The sequence below is a fragment of the Staurois parvus genome, unplaced genomic scaffold, assembly GCF_062004578.1.
Source record: "Staurois parvus isolate SC_StPar_1 unplaced genomic scaffold, SC_StPar_1.0 ptg001787l, whole genome shotgun sequence".
In the NCBI taxonomy this organism is placed as follows: domain Eukaryota; kingdom Metazoa; phylum Chordata; class Amphibia; order Anura; family Ranidae; genus Staurois; species Staurois parvus.
Genome location: NW_028319583.1, coordinates 1,046,635 through 1,063,553, shown reverse-complemented (window position 1 = coordinate 1,063,553; position 16,919 = coordinate 1,046,635). Strand labels below are relative to the sequence as shown.

At 43.8% G+C, this 16,919-nt stretch overlaps 1 protein-coding gene across 1 annotated transcript; it reads left to right on the top strand.

The window, feature by feature from the left end:
• The first annotated feature begins 13,650 nt into the window (after positions 1-13,650).
• LOC149434279 (E3 ubiquitin/ISG15 ligase TRIM25-like) lies at positions 13,651-16,208 on the top strand. The gene has a single exon (XM_089663845.1). It carries the CDS (start codon positions 13,651-13,653, stop codon positions 14,884-14,886), a length of 1,236 nt encoding a protein of 411 aa, XP_089519971.1. The 3' UTR covers positions 14,887-16,208.
• Positions 16,209-16,919: the final 711 nt, after the last annotated feature.

Below are 16,919 nucleotides of genomic sequence, written 5' to 3'. Positions count from 1 at the left end.
GGGCCCTCCTATCCCTCTTGTATTGATCTGTATTGTTGCTGTATTGTCTCCCATTATATTGTAAAGTGCTGAGCAAACTGTTGGCACCATAAATCCTGTATAATATAATAATAATATATAAATCCTGTATAATAATAATAATAATACCTGTATCAGTGAGAGGAGTTTATTCATAATGACATTGGTCCCTTCCTTGCTGCGCACACCCACTCCCAGCCAACACTGTGTGTTTATTCAGCTGCCCTCTGTTTTGTCTCCGCTCCCCAGGGTGCCGATTGTCTGAACAGTCACCCAATAAGACAGCTCCCTGGTGTACATACATGGGATGGAAAAACAATGACCGCTTTTGGGGGGCATGCAGATTGTTGGGGTGCAGTACATACCATGGTGCAGGGACGTTCATTCTGAAGAATGCACCTGCATTGCCACACACCACAATGCGTTGTATCATGCGATTTTGTTGCCCTGCACTGCGAAGGGAAAAAAAGGTGCGGGTCTGGTTTTCGGTGCATTGGCAGCCCATTCATGTCTGAGACCCAGTTCACACCAATGCGGTGTGGGAAATGCTGCGAATCCTGTGCGTTTCCCGCACTGCATTGCAATCGCATCACATTCATGCGATCTGGTGCGGGTGTCAAATGCGATTGCCAGAAATCACATCGCATGGGTGAGAACACCCATGTGATGCGATTCAAGTACGGATTTAAAAAAAGGGTCCTGCACCTTTTTGATGCAGATGCGATTCCTGTGCAAATTACATGCGGTGTCCTGGAGAGATCATTATCTCATGGTCATGTGATGCTCATGAAAATTAATCTCTCTCATAATCATCACCTTGCTAGTACCTCCAATCAGATTGTACGATGTCCTTTAGATCCACCAATAACTATGTAGTATGAGGATTTGTGATTGGATACAAAGTGAATAGAGTGTTTAAGAAGGGCCCTTAATCTACAACCCACTGCAGAGAGATTGTCACATATATAATCATTAACCTCCCTAGTGGTCTGATTATGTCAGTATTTCTGTGCTCAAAGCGGTACATTTTTTTTCAATGGAAATATGTTGTTTTTTTATTGTAGGCCTGTAATTTTTAGGAATAACTCGCTGAAATCTGTCCGAACAAGAGTCTAGTAAACATCCCGGGGATGATAAAATTTGAAACACGAAATCATAAATTATAATATAATAAATAATCATAAAAAAATATAATAATAAATGTAATTCAATAATATAATCAAACCAAAAACACTGAAATGTGAAATAGAGCGCCAAGTTCGCACATCGCTGAGCTCAGTCGCAGAATTGTTTTCAGTGTCTGATGATGAATTTCCCCCACCAATCATTATCACTCAATTCTGCAAGTGGTTCTGATTTACTATCGCTGTTCTCTAGCCGGTCTAAAACCGCGTCTGACCTAAAGGGACGCTTTTTGGACGCCATGGACGTTTCTCAGTTTCCAGGCAGAAAGAACAGTAAAAATGCAGGCAGGGCGCCGGACAAAGCACTCGGGACAAAATGTATGTGAAATGGTTTGATACAGGAATGTTATACTATGTGATTTTAGTGTATTTAGTGAATGTCACTTTTTGTCATTTTTAAATTTCCCGCCGTTCCGTCCCCCGTACGTCCCGACGCTCGCAGGGTACGGAACCCAGATGACAGATGCTGGCATCCGCCGGAGGACATTGCCGGGGACACTGCAGGAGGGGCATCGCGGGAGCGCAGGACAAGGTAAGTGATCGAGGGATCGCGGAGCAGCAACGCATGGTAAGCCCGAGTGTAGCTCAGGGTAACCGCTTGTGGTACTGAAACTTTACCCCGAGCTACACTCCGGAATACCGCCAGGGAGGTAAAAGTGGAATTTCACTCTCTCTATCAACATGGACTATTTTTAATCTTTAACCACTTCCAGACCGGACACTTTCACCCCCTTCCTGACCAGGGCAATTTTCAGCTTTTAGCGCTATCACACTTTGAATGACAATTGCGCGGTCATGCAACACTGTACCCAAATGAATTTTTTACCATTTTTTTTTAGATAGATAAAGCTTTATTTTGGTGGTATTTATTCACCACTGGGATTTGTATTTTTTTTGCTATGTAAATGAAATGTCCAAAAAATTTGAAAAAAAGTGTTTTTTTAATAAAATTTTGCAAATAAATAATATTTCATCATAAATCTTAGCCAAAATTTATTCCGTTATCTTTTTAGTAAAAAAAAAAAATCCAAATTAGTTTGTAAGCAAAAATTATAATTTTTAAACATTTTTTTTTTACATTTTTATTTTATTTTTTTATATTATTATTTTTTTTTTTTTACATACTGTCACCCTAGCAGTACAGTGTCACCATGGTGACACTGTACTACTTGTGGGGGGTGATGATTTTTTTTTTTTTTTACACTGATTGCTTTTACACCCATATAGGATGTAAAAGCAATCATTTCTCTTTCTCTCTGTCTGCATTCTTGCACTCATTGAGAAGAACTGAGTGAGCTGTGATTGGTCACAGCTTGTCACATGGTACAAGGCTGTTGTGAATAGCCTTGTACCATGTGACCTCTGTGATCATTCACAGATTTCACACATAGTAAGCAATGATGTCACAAGTGACATCTTGCTTACTACTTTGCATGTGATCACAGATTGGCCAATCAGTGATCACATGATCGGGACCTCGTACAGAGGTCCCGTCCGACGATCGGTGTTTCACTGTGTCCGAAGGACACAGCGGGCACCGGAGCGCGGTGCTGCGCGCTCCCAGGGAGCGCGCACAAGCAGGGTGCGGGGAGGCCGTTTATAGACGGCCACCCGACCCTGCAGTGCCACCGTCCGGCCGTTTATATACAACGGCTGGTCGGGAAGTGGTTAAGCTACTAGTATTAGTAAATAGATAGGAAAGTATATTTACATTTACTCGTGTTAAACTATATATATATATATATTTTTTTAATTTCTTCAGTTACTTCCTGGTTTCCATGCCTAGGCAAATGATGTCACACATCCAAAGAGCCTTCAAGAGGGAGAGGGAGGGTTCTCAGCTCAGCCAATACTCAGCTCAGAAATACTGCTGCAGGGCTGTGCAAAATCATGTGTGTATATATACGTGATTTTGCAGTTCTGGGCAGGGGGTGCGCATGTGCCCTACCGCACCGCCATTCGTGGCCTCGGCTGTCAATCACCAGGTCCTGGCCGGTGATTACTCGCCAGCACCCAGTGATCGCCAAGTATTACCGACAGGGGAGAGAACTGTATGTAAAGCAGTCTGTTTACTGTGAAACACACACACAGCACACAGTTAACCCTTTGATCACCCCAGATGTTAACCCCTTCCTGCCCAGTACCATTAATACAGTGTCATTTCTTTTTATTAGTGACACTAAGTCCGATCCCCCCAGTGTTAGAATGCCCGCAGCAGTCCCTTTATAAGTCGCTGATTGCCTCCATTACTAGTAAAAAAAGAAATAAGAAAAAAAAAATCCCAGTATCTATACCGCCATTTGTAAACGCTATAACTTTCACGTAAACCAATTAATTTACACGTATTGGGATTTTTTTTAGCAAAGACATGGAGCAGAATACATTTGGGACTAAATTTATGACAAAATTTGATTTTTGTTTTAAAATTTTTACTGGACATGTTTAATAGCAAAAAGTCAAAAATATAGTTTTTTCTCAAAATTGTCGGTTTTTTTTTCTATAGCACAAAAAATAAAAACTGCACAAAAACTGCTACCACCGAAAGAAAGTTCAATTCGTGGAGAAAAAAAGGATGTAAATTTAATTTGGGTTCAGCGTTGCATGACCGCGCAATTAAAGTAACACAGTGCCATACCGCAAAAAATGGCCTGGTCAGGAAGGGGGCTAAATCCTCTGGCGGCGGGCAAGTGAACACTCCCCAGCCAGCTGGTGCATTGATGTGTGTTACCACAGAGCTTTTGATTGAGATTTGTTGATTCCATAATGGCATCACTGAATGCTCTGACAAGCGATTTCTCTGAGTTTCCTGCCAACTTTAGAATCATCTAACCGTGTATCTCGCTATTTGGGATCACGGGCAGAATCGCCGTGATCCTGCCTGTGATCCCAGATCGTTGCGGAACGCCTGACACTCTTTTGGGAGTTTATTATTCTTTAAAGGCACCTCAAACACGATGCGATACTGCCGCGCTCGTCGCACTTCGAATTTTAAAAACGTGCTATGCTTGTCCCCCTAAAGGTGCACGAGCTTCTTTTCGGGTGACAAGGACACATAGGGCATCCCATGAAGTGGATGTCTGACATGCGAAATCTCATGTAAATCACCCAACCAACTCAACGCTTGTTCCCGCTACATGACTGTGTGACTGCAGCCATTGTTGGGTAGAGAAACCAATGGGCTGCAGTAAATATAGCTTACCTTGCTGGACCTGGAAGCTGAGCCATCCCTAATGATGACCCTGTGTATCAGGATGTGAAAAAAAGCACCAGGTAATACTTCTGCCGTGCGTTCCACACCTTTGGTAGCCTCTGGGCTATGCGTTCCATGCGGCAGCCAGAGGGAGACGTGAAGAAGACCAGGTGCAAAGAGTATGGTGACAGATGGAGGTGCCGAATAACTTGGCAGGCTGAAACCTATGACCTGAAGACAATACAGACAGTTTTCAGGGCTGTACTTGAGTATGGGGGAATGGAAAGCACTCAGAGGTTGTATATGATGGAAGTGCTTGGTGAACAGGTTATGTAAACTTGCCCCATCTACTGAAAGCAGCCATTTTTTTCCCTTTATTCATTTATTTATTGTGATTTAACTTCATAGGTTGGAGGCTTGGCACCATGTTATGTGTTACACCCTGAATATGGGTGTAACATGTAACAATGTGGTAAGAAAGGTGTACTGAGCCTGTAATGCTTGGCACCTCTACAACACAAAGTCAACTGGGATTTTTAGGATCCTTCCATAACATACTGAGGGATTGAAAGTCTTGTAAATGCTGTTATGTATAAATGGGTAGTCTAGGTCAGCCTTTCTCCGCTAGGGTTCTGTGGAACAATAGGGTTCCTTCAGAGGTTGCTAGGGGTTTCTTGAGCAATGAGAATTTTCTGTCTCTTAGGTAAAAAAGATCATTGGTATTAATGGTTGCTTTTCTATCTGGTAGGGTTTTTTTCCCCCCTGATCACCAATGTAAAGATCATTCTACCACTGAACAGCAATGTAAGGGCCATTATTCCAACTGACATCCAATGTAAGGGCCATTATTCCAACTGACAACCAATGAAAGGGCCATTATTCCCACTGACCACCAATGTAAGGGCCATTATTCCCACTGACCACCAATGTAAGGGACATTCTTCCCACTGACCACCAATGTAAGGGACATTCTTCCCACTGACCACCAATGTAAGGGCCATTATTCCCACTGATGACCAATGTAAGGGACATTCTTCCCACTGATCACCAATATAAGGGACATTCTTCCCACTGATCACCAATGTAAGGGACATTCTTCCCACTGACCACCAATGTAAGGAGCATTCTTCCCACTGACCACCAATGTAAGGAGCATTCTTCCCACTGATGACCAATGTAAGGGACATTCTTCCCACTGACCCTCAGACTAATCTCCCAGTGAGCTGCAGATATAGTAATTATTAGTAGGGTTCCTCTGTATTTAAAAATGCCAGGCAGAAAATATCATTGCCAGCAAGAACTTGCATTGCTGACATGGAAGTGAGTATGAGTCACTAAAAGTTAATTTCTTACCATTCTATCACTATCTCACCAATGAGTGAAATCCACTCTCCAAGGTGACACCGCCATGTAGAATATCACCCATCATATGGTATTGACCTACAAATTATAGGCAGGTTCCCTGTCGGAACCTGGCGATCTCCGAGGATATCTGACGGGGGAGAGACCTGTATGCAAACAATAGAGATCTCTCCCCTGTCAGCTCCTGCACACTGCCATACATACAAAGCAGTGTGCTTACAGTGAAACACACCCACACAGCCTCCATAGAAAACCAGTACACAGTTAACCCTTTGATACCTTAGAATGTACACCCCTTGAGGGTTAGGGACTGATGTGAATGTACAATATATATGTAAAGTGCTGCGTAAATTGATAGCGCTATATAAGTACCTGAAATAAATAAAAATCCCCACATGTTAACCTCTTCCTGCCCAGTGCCATTAGTACAGTGTCAGTGCTTTTCATTAGCACTGATCACTGTATTGGTGTCACTGGTGACACCAAGTTAGTTCCCCCCAGTGTCAGCATGCCCGCCACAGTCCCGCTGTAAGTCACTGATTGCCGCCATTACCAGTAAAAAACAAAACAAAAACAAATTCCAGTATATATACTGCCATTTGTAAATACTATAACTTTCACATAAACCAATTAATTTACACATATTGGGATTTTTTTTGGCAAAGACATGTCGCAGAATACATTTTGGCCGAAATTGTTGATGACATTTTTTTTTTATTTATTCTTTTTTTATTTTTTTACTGGGCATGTTTGATAGCAAAAAGTAAAAAATATAGGTGTTTTTTTTGCAAAATATTGGTCTTTTTTTGCTTATAGTGCAAAAAAAAAAAAAAATGCACTGTCAATCAAATACCACCGAAAGAAAAGTCAAAAGTTGAGAAATGCTGGTCTACATGAACAATTTAGTGAAATCTAGCTGTCTCAGTGCACCATCTTGTGGTGATAATATCTATTACAAGGCAAAGCTAATATAGGGTCAGATAGGAACATTATTAAAGTGTAATTCTAGACAATATTTTACATTTCTTGTGTGCTGTGGTCTGTCACTAGCATTAATGCGGCAATTTCTGTTTATCTGAGTATGTTGATCCGTGTACAATCCTAGCATTTGCTGGTTGCTGGGCCAGTCAATCAAGATGGCCAAACCCAGAAGTTGCCATTTAGAACATATCGGTGCCAGAAGGAACTTGCATTGCTGACATGGAAGTGAGTATGAGTCACTAAAAGTTAATTTTCTTACCATTCTATCACTATCACACCAACCAGTGAAATCCACACTCCAAGGTGACACCACCATATGGAATATCACTCATCGTATGGTATTAACCTACGAATTATAGGCAGGCAGGGGCGGACTGACCATTTGGAAACTCCAGCACTGCCCGAGGGTCCGGGGTCAGTAGGGAGCCCCATGAGATGCCCCTGGTACCTTTTTTTCATAGGCTTTTTTGAGTTTGGGCAAGGACACAGGGGCCCCATGATCCCCTATTGCTCGGGGGCCGCATGAGTTGTCAGTCCGCCCCTGTAGGCAGGTCAAAATTTGCCCCAACCTAACCATCAGTGGCATCAAGGAATTCATCTTCCACTGATCCTCATTATAAAAAGGTGTCCTGAACTGGTTTACATATTGTGATAATTTCTGTTTCTTTGGAGTACCATAAGCATGAAATGCTGCTATTTAAAATGTATTACATTGTATAAAACAAAGGATCGCTCACATATTCATAGTGCAGCATAACACTATGGAGTTGATTTACTAAAACTGGAAAGTGCAAAATTGATGCAGCCATGCATGGTAGCCAATCTGCTAACTTCAGCTTCTTCAATTAAGCTTGACAATAAAACCTGGAAGCTGATTGGTTTATATGCAGAACTGCACCAGATTTTACCAGTTTTAGTAAATCAATCCCTATGTATCAGCACTCCAATAAATGGAATACTTTATATACAAGCTGGATTGTGGCAAAGTGTTAAAAGAGAGAATTCTGAACATGTCATTCTAATGCATTCCGTCATTGGACTTCTTCAGGGTCTGGAATGACCTGTCTTTATATTTGGGCACATTTTGACCTGCTATAATTTGGAGGTCAGTGCCATAAGGTGAGCAATATTCCATAAGGTGGTGGCACTGCATTGTCACCTTGTTACAAGAAGTGTAAAAAAAAAAAAAAAACAGACTTCCTGGCAGAGCAATGCGTGCAAACACAAAAATAGAAACCAACCTGCTTTTTGGACTTCCATGGAACATACAGAGGAAAAACATAATAAATACTCAATAAAAAATCTGTATGTGAACAAAGGTTTCATTGAGAGTACAGCTCAGATGTTTTACAATGAATAAAAATGCCATGTCATGTAGAAACCCCCACTGTCTTCATTGTTTTACATGGTATTAGAAACCCCAGTCTTCATTGTTTTACATGGTATTAGCATAGTTATTTTTTCTGTGTTGTCTCTTTTTGCCTTATAATGATGAGCTCACATGCTGTGGCTGCAGTTTGTAGTGATTGCACTATGTTCATGTATTGCTGCAGCTAGCTGGTCCCTATGCACCAAGGGAACAACTTCCTGTTTCAGGTGCCATAGCATCCAATCCATGCCTTGCCAATTCCTCAGTGTTGCATCACATATTTGGGAGTGCTAGTGTGATGAATATCATAGGTCTGGCTATGACTGGTAAGGGCAGAAGTGATGTAGACGCGCATGCGTGATGCACGCTGACCGCGGGATGGGCATTTTTTTTTTCTTGCTGGATGGATCACTCTGGCCTTGATTGACATAATTTAAATGCCCCAACAGATGACAGTGTTGGCGCCAGGGGGAAAAGACGCACACAGAGGGCGATTGCCGTTACACGGTGTATTATAGGTATGACAGATGCTAATTTATTATTATTATTATTATACAGAATTTATATAGCGCCAAAGGGTATGCTCAGCGCTGTACAGCAAGGGGGACAGAACATGAGATAAGACCGTAACAATACAATACGCGAGGGGTTCGAGGGCCCTGCTCTTTCGAGCTTACAATCTAGGAGGAAGGGGAAAGTTCTACAGGAGGAAATGGCTGTAGGGGATGGAGTGGTGGGAGGAGTGGAGGAGATCGGCTGTTAGGTGAGGGTGGGGTAGGCTTCCCTGAAGAGGTGGGTTTTCAGGGTGCGCCTGAAGGTGAGAAGGGTAGGTGACAGTCTGATGGATTGGGGTAGGGAGTTCCAGAGGATGGGGGAAGTCCTGGAGAAGTCCTGCAATTGGGCATGGGAGGAGGAGACCAGGGAGCTAGAGAATAGGAGGTCCTGTGAGGAGCGGAGGGCACGGGTAGGGTGGTATTTGGGTATCAGGTCGGTTAGGTAGTTTGGGGTGGCATTGTGAAGGGTTTGTATGTCAGAGTTAGCAGTTTGAATTTGATGCGTTGGGCAATCAGGAGCCAGTGAAGGGATTGGCAGAGGGGGGTGGTGGATGTGGAGCAGTTGGTGAGGTGGATGAGTCTGGCCGCTGAGTTCAGGATCGACTGGAGTGGGGATAGCGTTTGTTTGGGTAGGCCAGTGAGGAGGGAGTTGTAGTAGTCCAGGTGTGAGATGATGGAGTGTACGAGTTGTTTAGTAGTGTCTGGGGCAGGGGCGAACTGACAACTCATGGGGCCCCGGGCAATAGGGGATCATGGGGCCCCTGTATCCTTGCCCAAACGCAAAATAGCCTATGAAAAAGGTACCAGGGGCATCTCATGGGGCCCCCTACTGACCCCGGGCCCTCGGGCAGTTTCCAAATGGTCAGTCCGCCCCTGGTCTGGGGTGAGGAATGTACGTATCTTGGAGATACGTACAGCCTGCATAATTTGAGTTGTTGTATGGAGTGGTTTGAGCTGGGGACAGTATCGTTTATCGAATATGGCCACGTTTGTGATTATAGGATCCATATGCGGATAATCCTAATGACTGACATAGAAGAGTTATGGACAAGCAATTTAGTGACACTGCATAATTACTACCCATGGGTGGACTTGTCCTATTTCTACCTTGATGTTGGGATTATCCGGTATGATTCTACCAATCGGATCCTGAGTGGTATTGATGGAAATATGGATGTTCCCACTGACTCTTTATTGTTGTATTTAGATTGCTTTGTGGAGAGTGTGCATAGGATATATTGTATATGAATCACATCGACATGTGAATAGATTTGCTGTCTGCCTGTTTTTTCAGTGACTTCCTGAGTGAGAGTCATATTTGGGACTTTTCTTGTTCCCCCTTTCTCTCCTTCCCAGCCCGCCTGGTACCAACAACCATGAAATTGAGCAGGTGTACCTAATGGCCGTTGAGTGTATAGGGTCCAGTATTGATATTTTTGTGCATGCAATGGTAGGGTTTACAGACGTAACCGCTTCCGCACCGCCCTATAGCAGAAATACTGCTACAGGGCGGCACGGGTGTGCAAAATCACATATGTATACCTGATTTTGCAGCTCCAGGTAGGGGGGCGCGCGCGTGTGCCCTACCCGCGCCACCATTCACAGGCTCGGCTGTGCTGGCCGGTGATTCCCTGCCGGCACCTGAGGATTTCTGATGGGGGAGAGGCCTGTATGCAAACAATACAGATCTCTCCACTGTCAGCTCCTGCACACTGCCATACATACAAAGCCATACAAGGCAGTGTGCTTACAGTGAAACACACACACAGCCCCAAATAAAACAGCCCCAAAGTAAATTGCTGCGATAATGCTAGTGACAGACCATAGCACACAAGAAATTTAAAATATTGCCTAGAATTACACTTTAATAATGTTCCTATCTAACCCTATATTAGCTATTCTCCAGAACCCCGGAGCCTCTGCATCATCATCCTGCTTAGAGCTTGCTGAACAAGGGTCTCCTCGAATCCAGCCTTCCCCTATATTTATATCACTGGCGAGTAGGGTGGATCCAAGAAGCGCAAGAACAGCAGCACACACATTAACTCTTTCCCCCCTCAGCCTGTGCCAGCCCCTAACTAAAATAAAACTTCTGTACGTAAACTGCCTACATGTGGAAACATTGGTAAATGAACTGGAAGGCAACTACTGAGGTGAATTGCCAGGGGAAACTTTGGTCCGTGTGGTCAGTAGGGAAGAATGGCTATGCTTGTTTTGTCTTCCCTATATTGCCTTGTCAGGAATTTCATGATGATGCGTGTAACGCTACCCCCACAGGAGCCGCTTGGTAATTTGACTTCTCTATTCTGTGCCTCAACTCCAAGAATACCCTCAGCCCCTCTGACACACCTGGGTGAATAAAGCAATTATAAGAACACAAGTGTAGATACCTTTTTATCTCAGCTGTGAATTGGCACCAGGAAATAGACACAAGACCGATCAGTGGCAAATTAACTCAATGTATTAATACAGGTTAGAATAAATGGTGGTTTGAGCATAAATGAAGGTATGGATGAGGTACAGTCAGCCAGACAGTATCCTCACAATGCCAAGGTAATTTAGAATAGAGTTCTGTAGCACTGGAGTGAAATAAACACATAAATCAGCAAAGTCAGAAATAAACAGTGCATATAAGCATTAACTGCTATGTGAAATAATAATGCTTTAACTAATCACTCTAGGAGATTGGCTAGGATATGGTGCAATGTCCCCTGAGAGGTACCTCTTAGCATAAGCAGTAGGAGAAGGTCTCTTTGTAGCAGCTGTAAAGGGACAGTCTTTAGTAAAATGTTTCAGATGGCTAGTGTTGGGGCCCAGTTGTACCATTGGTGCACATGAGAATAGCCCCAGTCAAGCTTCCAGGCAGCAAAATGGCTAATAGATGGCTGTAAGGGCAGTTCCTAAAGGGCTCAGGCTCTCAACAAATAGTAAATTTCCACAACAGCAGCTCACCAGTCGTAGGGATATTACAGCTCACCATCCAGTCACATACAGCAATCAGTCCACACTCTGCTATGCACCGAGGCGACTCTAGTTGTTGGCACTCCCAAGCTCAGTGCTCCAGATCCCATACAAGCGGCCAGTATACAGCATTGATGGTGTACACTGTACAGTGCACACTGTGCATTCTCCAGTCTCCCTCACAGAAAATGCAGCTCTTCCCCCTCCTCTTGGTAATATCCATCTGCGAAATGCAATTAAAGCTCTCTTGATTACAGTTGAGTCTCTCTCCTCTGAACTACAGTTCCAACAGTGCAGTGCTGACTGACTCAGTCTATTGAACTCTTCCTGATCAGCAGCTCCCTCCTTTTTCTGATATAGCGGTTAACCAGTTAAACACCATAAGGCAGCGTCTAGAGAGAGCAGCTGCAGCCAGTGTTTCTCTCGCTCTCCATTCTTAGCCAAGTACCTGGCTACACAGGCATAGGAGGGAAGGCGTAATCCTGATTAGTCCCATTGGCAGGAAAGCACATCAGCTCTTTCAGATAAGTGCTATGGAAGGCAAGACGGGAATCTTCGGAGCTTGCAGTTCCCGAGGGCCACGAACAGGGAATACCTATAACTGGGTGATATGGTCAAGTATGTGAAGAGGGATTGACCATTCTTTGTTATCTAGGAAAGTTGTAGATGGTCAGTCCGCTTTTACATTTAGCCAACCTAGGTTTGTTGCTCTCAGATCCAACATGTTTGATTCTGTCCAGAGAATTATATTTTCTACTTATTTTAGAACGGTGTGTCTGTGGGTGCCCCTTGTCTCTCAATATAAGAACCTACTGCCCTGTTTTCCTTTTACAGCATTACTGATTTACACTTGATTTGAGATGTCACTTAAACCAATGAGGCTGCTCATATATTTTTAAGATATTGGACACTGCTCCTTAAAATGGGAAGTTCCACTTCCCGTGTGCTTGGGTGCTGTTGCAGTGAGCACCCCAGCCTCTTTTGCTGGTGTCTGTGGTAACTATGGTCTATGATAATGGACCTGACAGGTGAGACTGAGATGGAGATTTTCCTTGAACCCACCACCAGAGCATCCTACATATAATGAGTGATACTCTGATCATTTGGCTCAGATGTTGCTCCTTCCATTGTGTTAGGAAGCCTCTCTTTAATTATCTGAGATGCCAATGCACCCAGGGTATCAGGTGTATACATGCTAACATGGTGGGTACCTAACAACAGGCTCAACCACTGGGGCATTGACATGCGAGGAGATGAAATTGCCATCTAGATTTTCCTCCTGGCGGCTGTAATCTTTTGTTGTGGGATGGAGATTAAGTCTACTGAAATGTCAAAAAGAGCTCCCAGATTTGTTTGCTGTTTTGGAAATAGCGGACTCGTCTTCTTGCAAGTAGTAGGATGTCGTTGAGTTAGTGGCAGACCTTGCTCTAAGAGGACAAATAACACAATCTGCACTTTTGGAAAGGGTTTTCGAGGGGGTTAATAACCAGAAAGAAAGATTTTGAAAACAGAGATGAATTTGTCCTATTTCAAACCTGAGTTACAGTAAGATAAGATTCACTGTCCGAGGGCCCAGGGTCAGTAGGGGGCCCCATGAGATGCCCCTGGTACCTTTTTCATAGGCTTTTTTGAGTTTGGGCAAGGACACAGGGGCCCCATGATCCCCTATTGCCTGGGAGCCCCATGAGTAGTCAGTCCGCCCCTGATGAATCCTAATCTGCCATTGGTTCTAAACTTTCCCCACTAGACCAAAAAAAAAGGCAAGAAAAGGTTGCCATTGGGCTTTTAAACAAAGAAAACCTCTCTATCCCTATAAGCATTAATATGGATAAAATGAAATGCATAAAATATTAGCATTCTCTTTTTCCTTGAAGAGGTTATTATTTGCTTAAACTATGTTCTCTGACACTAACACACTAATGTATGTCCCGCAGGCACTTTCTTCAGTTACTGTACACCTAGGAATGAGGAAGGGAACAGCACTCTAATCTGAAAAGGAAGTTTTACTTTCATTTCTCAACCCTCGTCACAATGGCATCTCTAGATGTAAGAGACGAGCTGTACTGCTCCATCTGTCTCGCCATTTACACGGATCCTATAACTCTGCGATGTGGACACAACTTCTGTAAGGTCTGTATTCATTGTGTGCTGGAAACACAGAAGGAGTCTGAAGTTTACTGCTGTCCAGAGTGCAGAGAGGAGTTTCAGGAAAGGCCTGCTCTATTGCGGAACATAACTCTCCGAAACATAGCTGAGTGTTTTCTATCTGTTCAGGAAACTCAGGAGGAGACCGGGGTCTTCTGTACTTATTGTGACTCTCCTGTTCCTGCTGTTAAGACCTGTCTGCTGTGTGAGGCTTCTCTATGTGGCAAACACTTAAAAAAACACAGAAATTCATCAGAACATGTGCTGGTGGATCCCACAATGTCCCTGGAGAACAGAAAATGTCCCACTCACAAAGAGGTCCTCAAGTACTACTGCATGGAGGACTCCACCTGTATCTGTGTCACTTGCAGGCTCGATGGAAACCACCAAGGACATCAAGTGAAGTCACTAGACGAGGCCTCTGAGAAGAAGAAGCAGAAGCTGAGAAATATTCTCCAGAATATTACCTCTAGCAGAGCAGAATCTGAGAAAATGGTCCAGAAATTGCATGCACACGTGAAATGCATACAAGATAAAGCAGTGCATAAAACAAAGCGAGTCACTACCATCTTTAGAGACCTCAGGACCCAACTGGATGACCTGGAGAAAAAAATCCTCACTAAGATATCCACACAAGCAAAGCAGATGACCTGTTCCATTTCTGATGTGATCCAGCAGCTGGAAATGAAGATGGACACGTTGCTTAGGAAGATGCATCACATTGAGGAACTGTGTGGCTTGACTGATGCACTGACTGTCATACAGGAATCAAAAAATAATCTTTTTTTTTATGTTGGACAGAAAGCCAGTGAAAGTGAAGAGGAGTATTCAAAAATAGTCAATGCTACAGGAAATCTGGATGAGACTGTGATAGTAGAGACATTACAAGCTAAGTTATCTGATATTATAACCTCAATGGAGAAAGAAATTCACTTACCATGCAGTTCCTACAAACTAGATGGCAACACAGCCGCTAAAAGTTTACGTCTATCCCAGAATGGAAAAGAGGCACACTGGATAAAACCAGCACCAGGTTTATTATATGCAGACTCACCAGAAAGATTCCAGGACTGTTCCCAGGTTTTAGGCTCCCTTTGTTTTTATTCGGGACAACACTTCTAGGAAACACAGATGAGTGAGTGTGGAGAGTGGAGGTTGGGAATGTCCTATGGATCTATTAATAGGAGAGGAGATCCTTCATATTTAGGGTCTAATGACAAGTCTTGGTGTTTGTCTAAGTCCTCCAACAATCGCTATTCAGTTATACATGACGGGCTAGAAACTATAGTATCTCAAACAATTTCCTGCAATAGATTCAGGGTCTGTCTGGATTATGAGGCAGGACAGATATCCTTTTATGAATTGTGTAACCCCATCAAACACCTCGACACCTTCACTTCCACCTTCACTGAGCCCCTTTATGCTGCATTCTATGTGTTTGGATCCAATGCCTTTGTAAAAATCACAACATAGAGTAGAGTTCTCCTGCATTGAGAAGAGCCTTGTCTCATGGGAGCCAACAGGGAATTGTTTAGAATTGTTAATTTTACAGTATCCACATGTTTTGTATTATAGCTACAAGGCTTTTCAAACAATCTATCACCTTATTCCCTTTCAATTTACTGAACTGGCAGCAGCCTTGAGAAGCAGACCTTAGCAATACCTGCTCGTTCACAATTCTTGAATCGTTCCACAAGTGCCGCTCAATCAAGAGGATCCATTATACAAACACAAACCAACTTCCACCATTTTCCTAATTCCCTGAGTGCATCCCCTTTTTTTTCTATATACCTTTTTTTAGGGTGTCTTCTGGTTGGTCATAGTTAGCATTGCAAAAAAATTATGTGTGAGCAGTTGCATTGGGATTTAAAGTGTTACTAACCCCACAACAGTACAATCAGTCTGTATATGCAGTAAAGCATGCTGGTTATACTGTGGAACCTAAGGGGTTAATCCTGCACATTGTGTAAAAAGGCTGTTTGATCCTGTCTTCTCTGATCAAACAGCCTTTTTACACAATGATCCCTTCTTCCAGTGTCAGTGTCTTATGTGGAGTCACTCTGCACATGAGCAGTTTGGTGTTTATTGCTAGAGAGTTTATTTTTCTTGGGAGAGTGCATGTGATCAGACAGGGCACTGTCCAGACAGAGCTCAGGGGTCCTGCATCCTCCTAGAGCAGAAATAAAACTCCTCCTACAAGCTTTAACCAGTGCTCAACTGGACACTGATAGAAGTCACAAGACTGCTATATACTGCTGATGAGAAAAGGTATTTAGCAATTTATATTTACTAAAATAATTGCATTTCCATGTTCTGTGTACTGTGGGAGACCAGATATAGTGAATTCAGGGTCCGGGTAGACCAGATATAGTGAATGTAGGGTCCGGGGAGAGCGGATATAGTGAATGCAGGGTCCGGGGAGACCAGATATAGTGAATGTAGGGTCCGGGGAGACCAGATATAGTGAATGTAGGGTCCGGGGAGACCAGATATAGTGAATGTAGGGTCCGGGGAGACCGGATATAGTGAATGTAGGGTCCGGGGAGAGCGGATATAGTGAATGCGGGGTCCGGGGAGAGCGGATATAGTGAATGCAGGGTCCGGGGAGAGCGGATATAGTGAATGCAGGGTCCGGGGAGACCGGATATAGTGAATGCAGGGTCCGGGGAGAGCGGATATAGTGAATGCAGAGTCCGGGGAGACCAGATATAGCGAATGCAGAGTCCGGGGAGACCAGGTATAGCGAATTCAGGGTCTGAGGAGAGTGGGTATAGCGAATGCAGGGTCCGAGGAGAGCGGATATAGCGAATGCAGGGTCCAGGGAGAGCGGATATAGTGAATGCAGGGTCCGGGGAGAGTGTATATAGTGAATGCGGGGTCCAGGGAGAGCGGATATAGCGAATGCAGGGTCCAGGGAGAGCGGATATAGTGAATGCAGGGTCCGGGGAGAGTGTATATAGTGAATGCGGGGTCCAGGGAGAGCGGATATAGTGAATGCGGGGTCCGGGGAGAGCGGATATAGTGAATGCAGGGTCCGGGGAGAGCGGATATAGTGAATGCGGGGTCCGGGGAGAGCGGATATAGTGAATGCAGGGTCCGGGGAGACCGGATGTAGTGAATGCAGGGTCCGGGGAGACCAGATATAGTGAATGCAG